This window comes from Littorina saxatilis, linkage group LG9 (assembly GCF_037325665.1).
Source record: "Littorina saxatilis isolate snail1 linkage group LG9, US_GU_Lsax_2.0, whole genome shotgun sequence".
Taxonomy (NCBI): Eukaryota; Metazoa; Mollusca; class Gastropoda; order Littorinimorpha; family Littorinidae; genus Littorina; species Littorina saxatilis.
The window spans coordinates 48,563,324-48,575,885 of NC_090253.1; the positions used below are offsets into that span (position 1 = coordinate 48,563,324).

The 12,562-nt window shown below is 42.4% G+C and overlaps 1 protein-coding gene across 1 annotated transcript; it reads left to right on the plus strand.

Annotated features, from left to right (window-relative positions):
- Positions 1–282: 282 nt before the first annotated feature.
- On the plus strand, positions 283–12,320 carry LOC138976330 (beta-1,3-galactosyl-O-glycosyl-glycoprotein beta-1,6-N-acetylglucosaminyltransferase-like). The gene is made up of 8 exons (XM_070349196.1): positions 283–523; positions 1,782–1,814; positions 3,323–3,450; positions 5,825–6,142; positions 7,365–7,544; positions 8,016–8,173; positions 9,929–10,152; positions 11,689–12,320. The coding sequence occupies exons 2-8, from the start codon at positions 1,787–1,789 to the stop codon at positions 12,060–12,062; spliced, it is 1,410 nt and encodes a 469-aa protein (XP_070205297.1). The 5' UTR covers positions 283–523; positions 1,782–1,786; the 3' UTR covers positions 12,063–12,320.
- Positions 12,321–12,562: the final 242 nt, after the last annotated feature.

A 12,562-nucleotide genomic window follows, 5' to 3' on the forward strand; every position in this document is an offset into this window, starting at 1 on the left:
CGTGAGCCAAAAAAGAATCCAACATGAAAACGACTTCCCATGCATATGCAGAAAACATAGAAAGATTTGTGGTGGTGTTTGTCCCAAATTGTAAACACGGGAAGGCCAGTACCTTTAAATGCTCTGGCAAATTACGAAGTGAAAACACAACCCTCTGAACGAGTTTAGTGTGTGCTGATACCACGAGACGACAGTGAGCTTTGACGTTGCCACCGCACAAAGCTGTGTCTCTCTAGTGAGCGTTAATTTCATCAAGTATTTACCTGATGTGCAAATAAAGTGTGACCGCGCTATTATCTTTCATTCACTGCTTGTTGTGTCAATAATTGATGATGGATGATGCACGAGAGAGAGATCTATGCAGAACACAAACGATAGAAAACTGAAGTCGCTGTGATGATAAAACACTAAACCAGTGGTGCATGTATTTTAACAAGGTCGGTTGAAATCAGCACGACAAATACACACTGCCGGAGAGAACACTGCTTGGGGGTCACCATTGGTGTTGTCTTTTCTCACCCAGGTGAGTTTACGTGTCAATGTTTGTGCTCATTTGTTTGCGAGATTCTTTAACATTGCGTTGATTTTCAAGCGTCAATAAGTTAAACTTATGGTGTACGTGTTTTCTTTTTGCATTTTGTTGTTGTTTTTCTCGTTTATCACTGTTTTCGTGCTTTTGTGATTTTACCTGTGTAGGAATTTAAAATTGTGTCGTGAAGTAGTCTCTCATCGGGCAAGAGCTCGATGAAGATATTTGTTTTGGTGGTATGCCTATACGCCATTACCCTTAAACAGGAAAATGCATTTTATCTTTCCTTATTCGTCTTGCTCACATAGCAAGCCATTGCTCCTAAATTGACACTGTAATCTCTTCCAGCCCTAGCTAACATAACGGGTAAGATCAATTATTCGGTGTTTTTACATTTAGTCAAGTTTTGACTAAATGTTTTAACACAGAGGGGGGAATCGAGACGAGGGTCGTGGTGTATGTGTGTGTGTGTGTGTGTGTGTGTCTGTGTGTCTGTGTGTCTGTCTGTGTCTGTGTCTGTGTCTGTGTGTCTCTGTGTGTGTGTAGAGCGATTCAGACCAAACTACTGGACCGATCTTTATGAAATTTGACATGAGAGTTCCTGGGAATGATATCCCCGGACTTTGTTTTTCTTTTTTTCGATAAATACCTTTGATGACGTCATATCCGGCTTTTTGTAAAAGTTGAAGCGGCACTGTCACACCCTCATTTTTCAATCAAATTGATTGAAATTTTGGCAAAGCAATCTTCGACAAAGGCCGGGGTTTGGTATTGCATTTCAGCTTGGTGGCTTAAAAACTAATGAGTGAGTTTGGTCATTAAAAATCCGAAACTAGTAATTAAAATTATTTGTTTATTAAACGATCCAAAAACAATTTCATCTTATTCTTCTTCATTTTCTGATTCCAAAAACATATGAATAACAGGCTCGTCAGTTTCATTCCGTTTTGCACAAGCGGCGCACTACGGTCATTGTGAAAAAAATGCAGTGCGTTCAGTTTCATTCTGTGAGTTCGACTGAGCTTGACTAAATGTTGTATTTTCGCCTTACGCGACTTGTTGTATTGATGCTATTGAGGGAACTAGTGAGCGTGGTTTCCAGATAGTGAACGTGTATGGCTAAACACACTTCGATATTGTATGCGCCTTCTTACTGAGCTAACTAGTGAGCATGGTTTTAATATGCCTTCGCCAGGAAAGGTGAAAGCTTCCTGTTACCAAGCGTTGCCTTTTCTTTTCTTTTTTTTTCCAGTGACCATGGTTCAGAAAAAGCTGGTCTTTACAGGTAAGAGATACTTTACTTCCAACACTCATCCATCAGTCGTCTCTGTTCATTGTCTATGTTTTGTTTGCTTCTACGCTTCTTTGTCTCATTCAGTCAACAAGGTATACCTGAATGTATACTCTCCCAGTACAGACATTTGACACAGGTAAACATTGGTTTGTTTCAAATATGTAAGAGGAAAGCACCACAATTCAGTTTGAAGTTTGTCAGTTACATTGTTGTAAACAACTAAGAGGGCCCCAAAGGGGGGGTATCATCACGATCACGGGAAGGGAAATTTTAGCTTTCACGATCAGTTACCTTGATTTTTGTTTTCACGATCACAAACACCTTGACGAATAGAGGATCATAGAGTTATACAGCTGTGAAAAATGTACGTTGAAAATAAAATGCTTTGCAATAATGCCCATCACGATCACGAAAACAAATGACGATCAGGATCACGAGACTTGATTTTTTTGTCATCACGGATCACGGGCAAAGTCCCATCACGATCACAGAAATTGAAATTTCGGCAATCACGGTCACAGAAAGGTCAAAAAACGCCAATCACGATCACGATTTTAAACCCTTTGGGGCCCTCAACTAAACCACAAACAGAACATCATTGAACCGAGACTTTACTGGGTGGTCCCCCTTTTATTGAATTGATAACATCTTGTATGATTACCGTATCTCTACGGATAGTTGATTATACATTCTTCCTCCACTCTCTAAAGCAAGCGTAACTTGATGAGGATATGGCTTCGCTTAATCTATATTGCTATACTAATTTGTGTTTGTAAATAGGTACTTGTTTTGGTCAATAAGATCAAACGTTTGAAACATGATCCCGTAACAGCGGTTGATATGACTGTTTGCCACCGTGGTCAGACGGTTATGCCAACGCTCTGGCTAACACTCTGGTTATGCACTCTGGCTACCTCGAAAGCAACACGGAATCGACTCCTGTGCAGGTCAATGTTTTTTTTCTTCTCACTTTCTTGGTTTTTACATTTAGGGCGGGGATATAGCTCAGTTGGTAGCGCGCTGGATTTGTATTCAGTTGGCCGCTGTCAGCGTGAGTTCGATCCCAGGTTCGGCGGAAATTTATTTTCAGAGTCAACTTTGTGTGCAGACTCTCTTCGGTGTCCGAACCCTCCCCCCCGTGTACACTACATTGGGTGTGCACGTTAAAGATCCCACGATTGACAAAAGGGTCTTTCCTGGCAAAATTGCTTAGGCACAGTTAATAATTGTCTAGATACCTATACCCGTGTGACTTGGAATAATAGGCCGTAAAAGGTAAATATGCGCCGAAATGGCTGCAATCTACTGGCCGTATAAAATTTCATCTCACACGGCATCACTGCAAAGCGCCTAGAACTGTACCCACGGAATATGCGCGATATAAGCCTCATTGATTGATTGATTGATTGATAATGTGTTAACATAGAGACCGATAATCGAGACGAGGGTGGTAGCTGCGTGTCTGTGTGTATGTATTAATACATGTTTTTATTTTCCAGGGTGTGCTTTGCTCCTCGCCGCCTTGTTTCTGGGAACCATGATCTATTCACCTGACTCAGGCATTAAGCTCATGAGACCCTTGCAAAAGGTGAGCCTAGATGATGAGTGTCACTGCGTAGCATCGGCGGTAAGAAACAGACATACACACGGAAAACCGAGAGCTATGCAGACAGACATACATACAGACATACGACATACTGAGAGCTACGGGCGCAGTGGCGTGGTGGTAAGACGTCGGCATCCTAACCGGGTGGTCATGAGTTCGAATCCCTTTCGCTGCCGCCTGGTGGGTTAAGAGTGGGATTTGTCCGATCTCCCAGGTCAACTTATGTGCAGACCTGCTAGTGACTTAACCCCCTTCGTGTGTACACGCAAGCACAAGACCAAGTGCGCACGGAACAGATCCTGTAATCCATGTCGGAGTTCGGTGGGTTATGGAAACACGAACATACCCAGCATGCCTACTCAACGAAAGCAGAGTGAAGCTGACTATGCTCTCAGAGTATAGTTTGGGGAACCCAAATGGGCAAACGAGCTCACACGTAACCAGACAATTCTGGAACGCGGAAGAAGAACTGAGAGCTACTCAGGGAGACATATGGAAAGACATTACAGACAGACACAAATACAGACAGAGTGATAGCTACACAGACACACGAATGGACTGTAGACATAATGAGAGCTTCAGCGGCGCCCTGTCACTGCTAACATTTCATTTAGCTCTGTACATTGGCTTTCGGATTCTGGAGAATAAAAGGGGTTGTTATCGTTTGGTCACGCCTGGGTGAACTTTGACTACATCTTTATTTTAATTGTTGTTTTTTGTTTCATTTTATGTATTTATCTATTTATTTGTTGCTGTTGTTGTGCTGATGTACCGGCCTTACTGATATAACATTTAGCGGGTCACCTAGAATCAGTCCTGATTTAATTTAGTCAAAGAGCCATAATTATGGTGCACTGAAATGGTAATACAATGCTATGCAGTGTCCGCTCAGTCGATCTGTCGCAGTTTCCTTTCAAAAAAATAAGCTAAGCGGAGCTTATTCTTCAATGCTGCCATGGGGGCTTGCCGTCACTGATCAGTTGCCACGTGTTTATGCCTCACTGTTTCGAAGGGACGATACTCTTTGTAACATGATTGCGTAACTAGCAGAGCACGAACACGCATTATTGCCTTACTGTCAGAGCACTACGTTATATGACAATATGTATGTAAGATAAGCAACTTGTTTAGCACTTCCTCTCATAACAACGAATACAACAAATACAGCAAGCCTGGTTAACCGTCAGTCTGCTTTTGACTGCACAACTAAGAGCGTAACACTATTTAAGCTGCGAGGGTCGAATTCGACCACTTTTTCCAAAAAAGTATTTTTTTCTGAAAATATTAAAATATTCCAAAAGATACATAGTTTTATAAGGTTAAGTGATAGATTTTGAGTACCCTGTGGTTACCATGTTAATTATCTAGTATGTTATTGTTGGCATGTCATGTTGTTTTATATCTTTATTGAAGGTTATTTGTGTGATTTTGTCTTAAAGGTTAATTGTTTGTGTGTTCACACGACTTAGTTCAGACAAGATTAGACACCATTGTGGATGAAATCATTGCTGATGCAGGAACTTTAAATTGGCAAATCTGTGATAGTCACCATCTCTCTACCCCCCCCCCCCCCCTCCCCGTCTACCCACTTTCCAAATTTAAATCTCCCTGATATTGTTGTAATTTAAAGTCAAATCCCTTTCCGTCCTCATTTATTTCCTCTGATTCTTTGGTTGAATTCTTTACTTTGTCTTACATTCCTAATAAGGGTATAAGCGATGTTCTGACCTTGACATAACATTAAAAAAACAATTATATATAGATGTACATATGCATAACCACACTTAGTATAAGCTTAGCTTGTTGTGTGGTCACAAATGTTTATATCGTACTATACATGCCACCCTGTACTTTCGGAATAAAATATTGTTTAAACCAAACCGATGAATCAAAGGGGGCGACCTCTCTGGCTCACTCGCCCGTGTTTCTCTCTGGAGAGACAGACAGACAAAGAAACGGACCACAGACAGACAAAGAAACGGACCACAGACAGACAAAGAAACGGACCACAGACAGACAAAGAAACGGACCACAGACAGACAAAGAAACGGACCACATACAGACAAAGAAACGGACCACAGACAGAAAAAGAAACGGACCATAGACAGACAAAGAAACAGACCACAGACAGACAAAGAAACGGACCACAGACAGAAAAAGAAACGGACCATAGACAGACAAAGAAACGGACCACAGACAGAAAAAGAAACGGACCATAGACAGACAAAGAAACAGACCACAGACAGACAAAGAAACGGACCACAGACAGACAAAGAAACGGACCACAGACAGACAAAGAAACGGACCACAGACAGACAAAGAAACGGACCACAGACAAGGACAGAGTAAACTGCTACACAAACCCATCCTTACCCATTTTATTCTTACTTTCCAGGGAGCCGCTTGGGTAAAAGCAGGAATGGTAGCCACCAACGAGAATATGAAAACGCTGGATGGGGTGTTAATCACACCCAAAGTCAGAGCTGTTGATTGCAAACTGATATGGACAGGTGATAAGAATGAGACTCAAAAAGCCATTGAAGTTCAAAAGAGCATTAATCAAACCTTGAAGACTCTTTCTCAATTTCGAAACTCAACATGGGACTGTGGTCGCTACATTCAACATGGCGGCTTCAACCTGGCGTCTGTCAGCGAGGAGGAGTTGTCTTTTCCTGTGGCCTTCAGCTTGCTGGTGTATCGTGACGCGGATCAGGTTTGTGGAATGTCTGAGTTGTCTACCCTGGTGCGCAGTGGCCATGTCTGGACTATCATTCTCGTAGAGCTTTCTAAGACGTTTTACAGTGGCCATGTTTAGCCTATCATACTCGTAAAGCTTTTTAAGACGTTTTACTGTTGCCATGTCTAGACTATCATTCTCGTAGAGCTTTCTAAGACGTTTTACAGTGGCCATGTCTGGACTATCATTCTCGTAGAGCTTTCTAAGACGTTTTACAGTAGCCATGTCTGGACTATCATTCTCGTAGAGCTTTCTAAGACGTTTTACAGTGGCCATGTCTGGACTATCATTCTCGTAGAGCTTTCTAAGACGTTTTACTGTAGCCATGTCTGGACTATCATTCTCGTAGAGCTTTCTAAGACGTTTTACAGTGGCCATGTCTGGACTATCATTCTCGTAGAGCTTTCTAAGACGTTTTACTGTAGCCATGTCTGGACTATCATTATCGTAGAGCTTTCTAAGACGTTTTACTGTAGCCATGTCAGGACTATCATTCTCGTAGAGCTTTCTAAGACGTTTTACTGTAGCCATGTCTGGATTATCATTCTTGTAAAGCTTTCTAAGACGTTTTACAGTGGCCATGTCTGGACTATCATTCTCGTAGAGCTTTCTAAGACGTTTTACTGTAGCCATGTCTGGACTATCATTATCGTAGAGCTTTCTAAGACGTTTTACTGTAGCCATGTCTGGACTATCATTCTCGTAGAGCTTTCTAAGACGTTTTACTGTAGCCATGTCTGGACTATCATTCTCGTAGAGCTTTCTAAGACGTTTTACTGTAGCCATGTCTGGACTATCATTCTCGTAGAGCTTTCTAAGACGTTTTACTGTGGCCATGTCTGGACTATCATTCTCGTAGAGCTTTCTAAGACGTTTTACAGTGGCCATGTTTAGCCTATCATACTCGTAAAGCTTTTTAAGACGTTTTACTGTTGCCATGTCTAGACTATCATTCTCGTAGAGCTTTCTAAGACGTTTTACAGTGGCCATGTTTAGCCTATAATACTCGTAAAGCTTTCTAAGACGTTTTACTGTAGCCATGTCAGGACTATCATTCTCGTAAAGCTTTCTAAAACGTTTTACAGTCAGGATAAAATAGTTTTTATTCTAAGAACACATCTGACCCCATCAATGCAGATGCTGGAATGTACAGTTGGGTTGAGCATAATCAAAACTACACTTTGCATTGACTTTACAGGTGGAACGTTTTCTGCGCGCCATCTACCGACCACACAACGTCTACTGTATTCACGTGGACTTCAAGGCCGACAACTCATATCGGAGGAGGATAGAGCTGATGGCGAGTTGTCTGTCCAACGTGTTCGTGTCTAGTGTGGTCGTGGACGTGCGATGGGGGAGGTTTACCAATCTGGAACCGGTGAGTTATGTCTAATTGATAGTTCTCAAGGAACATGAACAATAATTGTGTTGCTCTGTGGCAATCATGAATGTCAAATGATTCGTTTACAAAGCACACCACGCTTACGTCGGAAAATTAAATTACTTTATATTTGTTTTCCTACTTACATCCAATCTGTTACTCACGCAACAATCTTCAGATGTTAAAACAGTACAGCTAGTTGAACAACCACACAATAAAACGGGAACGTTTTAAGAGAACCCCTGCACAGATTTTCTGATGCAAATAAAAAGGTTGAATGCATTTAAAATATCAGTTATTTTTGTTGTGTGTTGAAATTTTACATCTAGGTGGTGGAGTCGAGGCAGTCAGAACCGCAAATTGTAATGACAATTACGAGTAATTAAGTAGTGCCACTGTATTTCCCAATAAGGTAAACACGATGCATGGCTGAGTCGTGTGGTGCCTGACTTTAATTTTTAATTGCAGGAAGTCATCTGCATGCGTCAGCTGTGGAAGCATGAGGTGAAGTGGAAGTATTTCATCAACCTTACCGGCCAGGAGTTCGCCCTGAAAACCAACAAGGAGCTGGTTCGAATCCTCAAGGCTTTTCAAGGAGCCAACGGTATTTCGGGAAACCCAACTGCGTAAGTCTTACCGGTTTTTTAAAAAAAAATTGCTTAAGGAATACTAGAATCTTCACACACAAACACACACACACACACACACTCACACACACACACACAACACATACACACACACACACACACACACACACACACACACACACACATACACACACACACACACATATACACACAAACACACACATATACACACAAACACACACACACACACAAACACACACACACACACACACACGCACGATTTCACAGTGGACATAGAAGGAAGAAGAACTTAAGACCTCTACTTGAGAAGCCGTTCACAGTGCGTTGGGTGTTTAGTTGTATGTTAGTTGAGTGCATATGTACTCAAATGTCGGGGAATTACTGGTCCGAGGCGCCATGAGGTTTAGTGAACAATACATTCATTTGGTAGTGACCACCCGGAGTATATTTTACACTTTAAAGGCACAGTAAGCCTCCCGTAAACCATCACAGAGCTCCCCGAGCGTCTAAATACAGTACAAGCATACTTCCATTTGAACGCTCACCGAACGGGAACATCCTGGCTGCTTTCTGTCGAGCGTGAGACATTTTCAAAGAATTTATTTTCGTAGACTTGTTCGTTAACAACAACGGCGCCTCGTTTTTGCGCTAGACCTAACTTTTAAAATCTAAATAATAAATTGACAGCTTGTTACACAAAAATTCTTTAATCATAAAAGAATTCGTTTTTCATCAAGACAAGATCAGAACAATTCGAAGTTGTGAAAGTTTAAAAAAAAGAAAAGCCCGGAAGCAGGGTCACGCAAGGGTCGTAGCAGACGAAGGTTTATCAGTGCAAATCGCCGTTCCTCTCAACAGTCAAAAGCCATCGCTTGAGTTCTTGTGAACCACAGCCGTTGTTTCGTGCATAAAAAAAACGTGCTATTGTAGATAAGCTCACATCGAGTCGCATTCATGACTAACTGACGACTGCATTGTGAAAAAGGAAAACTGGATCACACGGGTTCACGATGGCTCAGGGGTAAGATAAACCACGCAAAAATAAATTCTTTGAAAATTGTTCGCTCTTTACGGAGGGCACCTAGGATGTTCTCAATTGGTGAGTGTTTAAATGAAAGGGTGTTTGTACTGTGTGTAAAAGCCTGACCGTATCTGTGATGGTTTACGGGAGGCTTACTCTGCCTTTAACATTGTTTGGCTTTCACTGAGCAAAACTGCAAAAGAGCGAGAGGGACAAAAGTATTGCAAGATTAGGCAAATGCGTTTGTTTGTTTCGCAAGAAAAAAACAAATCAAAGAAAAACACAAAAAAACACAAACAATGTGCATGACAAAAGGTAAGCATAATCGATTGGCTGTGAATCTAAGACAACACAAGTTGATGGAAATGACACTGGTCATTTGATTTATTTTATTTATTTACGAGTATTTATATCGCGCACATATCTCACCACACAAGGCGACTCAAGGCGCTTGTTACCTATTAATGCCGTGTGAGATGGAATTTTTTACACAATATATCACGCATTCACATCGACCAGCAAACCTCAAGCCTATTAGGCGAGTATTCACCTTTCACGGCCTTTATTCCAAGTCAAACGGGTATTTGATGGACATTTTTATCTATGCCTATACAATTTTGCCAGGAAAGACCCTTTTGTCAATCGTGGGATCTTTAACGTGCACACCCCAATGTAGTGTACACGAAGGGACCTCGATTTTTCGTCTCATTTGGCAGATCATTCTCAGTTAAGTCTCCGTTCTTCACTCCCAGAAATGTTGATAGATGGAAGAAGTACCTGCCGGCCCCCTACAACGTGACGATCTACAAGGGGGCGGTGCACATCGTGGCCAGCAGGGGCTACGTGGACTATGTCCTGCACAGCAAAGTGGGTCAAGCCCTTTTTAATTGGGTCAAACCCACAGGACACCCTGATGAGTCGTACTTCAACACCCTGAATTTCAACACAAAACTTGGCGTGCCGGGATCGACAACAGGTAAGAACGAAGTTTGATTATTATACACTATTGTGTGAAGTTTGATAATTATACATGGTTGTGTGAAAGTGGATAATTATACATGATTGTGTGACGTTTGATAATTATACATGATTGTGTAAAGTTTGATAATTATACATGGTTGTGTGAAGTTTGATAATTATACATTGCTGTGTGAAGTTTGATAATTATACATTTGTGTGTGAAGTTTGATAATTATACATTAATGTGTGAAGTTTGATATTAATAATGAGTGTGTGAAGTTTGGTAATTATACATTAGTGTGAGAAAGATAAGTCGTCAGAGACCGACACAAACTCAAATCAGAAATTACGTGTTTGAGTTCGTTCAGGGGGACTGGGAGGGAGGGAAGAGGGGGGGGGGGGGGGGGTTGAGTCGGTGTATGCGTATTTACGTGAGCAAAGTGTGCGTATGTCTGTATGTGTGTGATGTGTGTGTGTGTGTGTGTGTGTGCGCGTGCCTGCGTGTGTGTGTGTGTGTGTGTTTGCTCGCGCGCATGTGTGTGTGTGTGTGTGCGTGTGTGCGGGCGCGTGCCTGCGTGCGTGCGTGTGTGTGTGTGTGTGTGTGTGTGTGTATGTGCGTGTGTGTGTGTGTGTGCGTGTGTGTGTGTGTGTGTGTTCGTGCCTGCGTGCGTGTGTGTGTGTGTGTGTGTTTGCTCGCGCGCACGTGTGTGTGTGTGTGTGTGTGTGTGTGTGTTTGTGTATGTCTGTGTGTGTGTATGGGTGTATGTGTGTGTTTGTGTATGTGTGTGTGTGTGTGTGTGTGTGTGTGTGTGTGTGTTTGTGTATGTCTGTGTGTGCGTATGTGTGTGTGTGTGTGTGTGTGTGTGTGTTTGTGTGTGTGTGTGCCTGTGTGTGTGTGTGTGTGTGTGTGTGTGTGTGTGTGTGTGTGTGTGTGTGTGTGCGCAGAACAGAAATGTAAACGCTATTCATTGCCTCTCAGTCTGTACATAGAGAATACTACACGCATGGCTTGCTGTGTCGCACCAGATTTACACGAGTTGTTTTTTTAAATATTGAACTGCGAGCGAAAGCTAGCTGTTCACTATTTGAAAATGCAACGAGTGTAAATCTGGTACGAAACAGCAAGCCATGTAGTATTCTGTTTATCCTACATACGGTACTTATGTGTATTTTACGGAAAATGTCCTGCAGTCGAGGCAGCTAAATTGAAGACGCTTGTTTTGGACCCTCGATCTCTTCTAAAGCCTCGTGCAATCTATTATATCAAAGCAAAGAAACGTCACTCTGAAAGTGTGGCGTGACGTGTTAGTTCTAAAAATTCATCGAGGGTAATTAGCGAGCGCAATTTTTTTTTCTATAATGACGTTTGTCTCGGTGAATTTGGCATCATAAGCAGTGGAAAAACAGGTCCCTGCCAGACTTGCTTGACATGACCTCATTTACATGATATACACACGTGTGATTTGAACGATTATTATCTCACGAGTGTCTCTCTCACGTATGTAGGATAAACCTTGGTTCTCAAACAAACCCTGTTATTTAATTGTTTCAGTAAACTTTACCAAAGGCTCGTACGGAAATTTCAATCGCCACAAAATCTGGGGCGACCGATCAAAGTGTGCTGGAAAGTTTGTCCGTGGGATCTGTCACTTCGGGGTGGGTGATCTACCCCGGCTAACCTCCTCCCCACAGCTGATTGCCAACAAGTTCAGCTACGACCATCAACCGCTGGCTTACGACTGTCTGGAGGAGTGGTACTTTCACAAGGTTCAGCTGGAAGAGGCGGGGACTCCTTGGCCACTGAACGATTCACTGTACTCACACTCTGACATGGTGAAACAGATACACTGGGCCTATCAAGATATGGCGATGGGTCAAAAAACACACGCGCGTGCAAGATCAACTTTGGAAGGTGCAATAACATAAGTGGTGTCAGAATCGGGGCATGTAGGTTGAGCATGGTGGAAAGCAAAACGTAATACATTGTAGAAGTATTTCCTTTGCAACGTTATTTGACTTATGTTCCTAATAGACGAGTTTTGGGAGTGGCTCCGTCGGGTGTGTGGAAGAGTTATCCTTTCTTGCAAAACGGCAGACAAACAATGAAGGGACCATGCAATTACTATCGAGGGGTGTGTCGGAAACATGAGGGGTGTGTCGGAAACATGAGGGGTGTGTCGGAAACATGAGGTGTGTGTCGGAAACATGAGGGGTGTGTCGGAAACATGAGGGGTGTGTCGGAAACATGAGGGGTGTGTCGGAAACATGAGGGGTGTGTCGGAAACATGTGCGTGTGGCAAAAACAAGGTAACTCTTCAACAACCTATACAAACCCGATGAAGACATGTTCGGCAGTGCATGTACATGTGGAAGGAGCTGAGCTTTCATTGTTACACCCCCGGTATAGGGGTGTGTATAGGATTCGG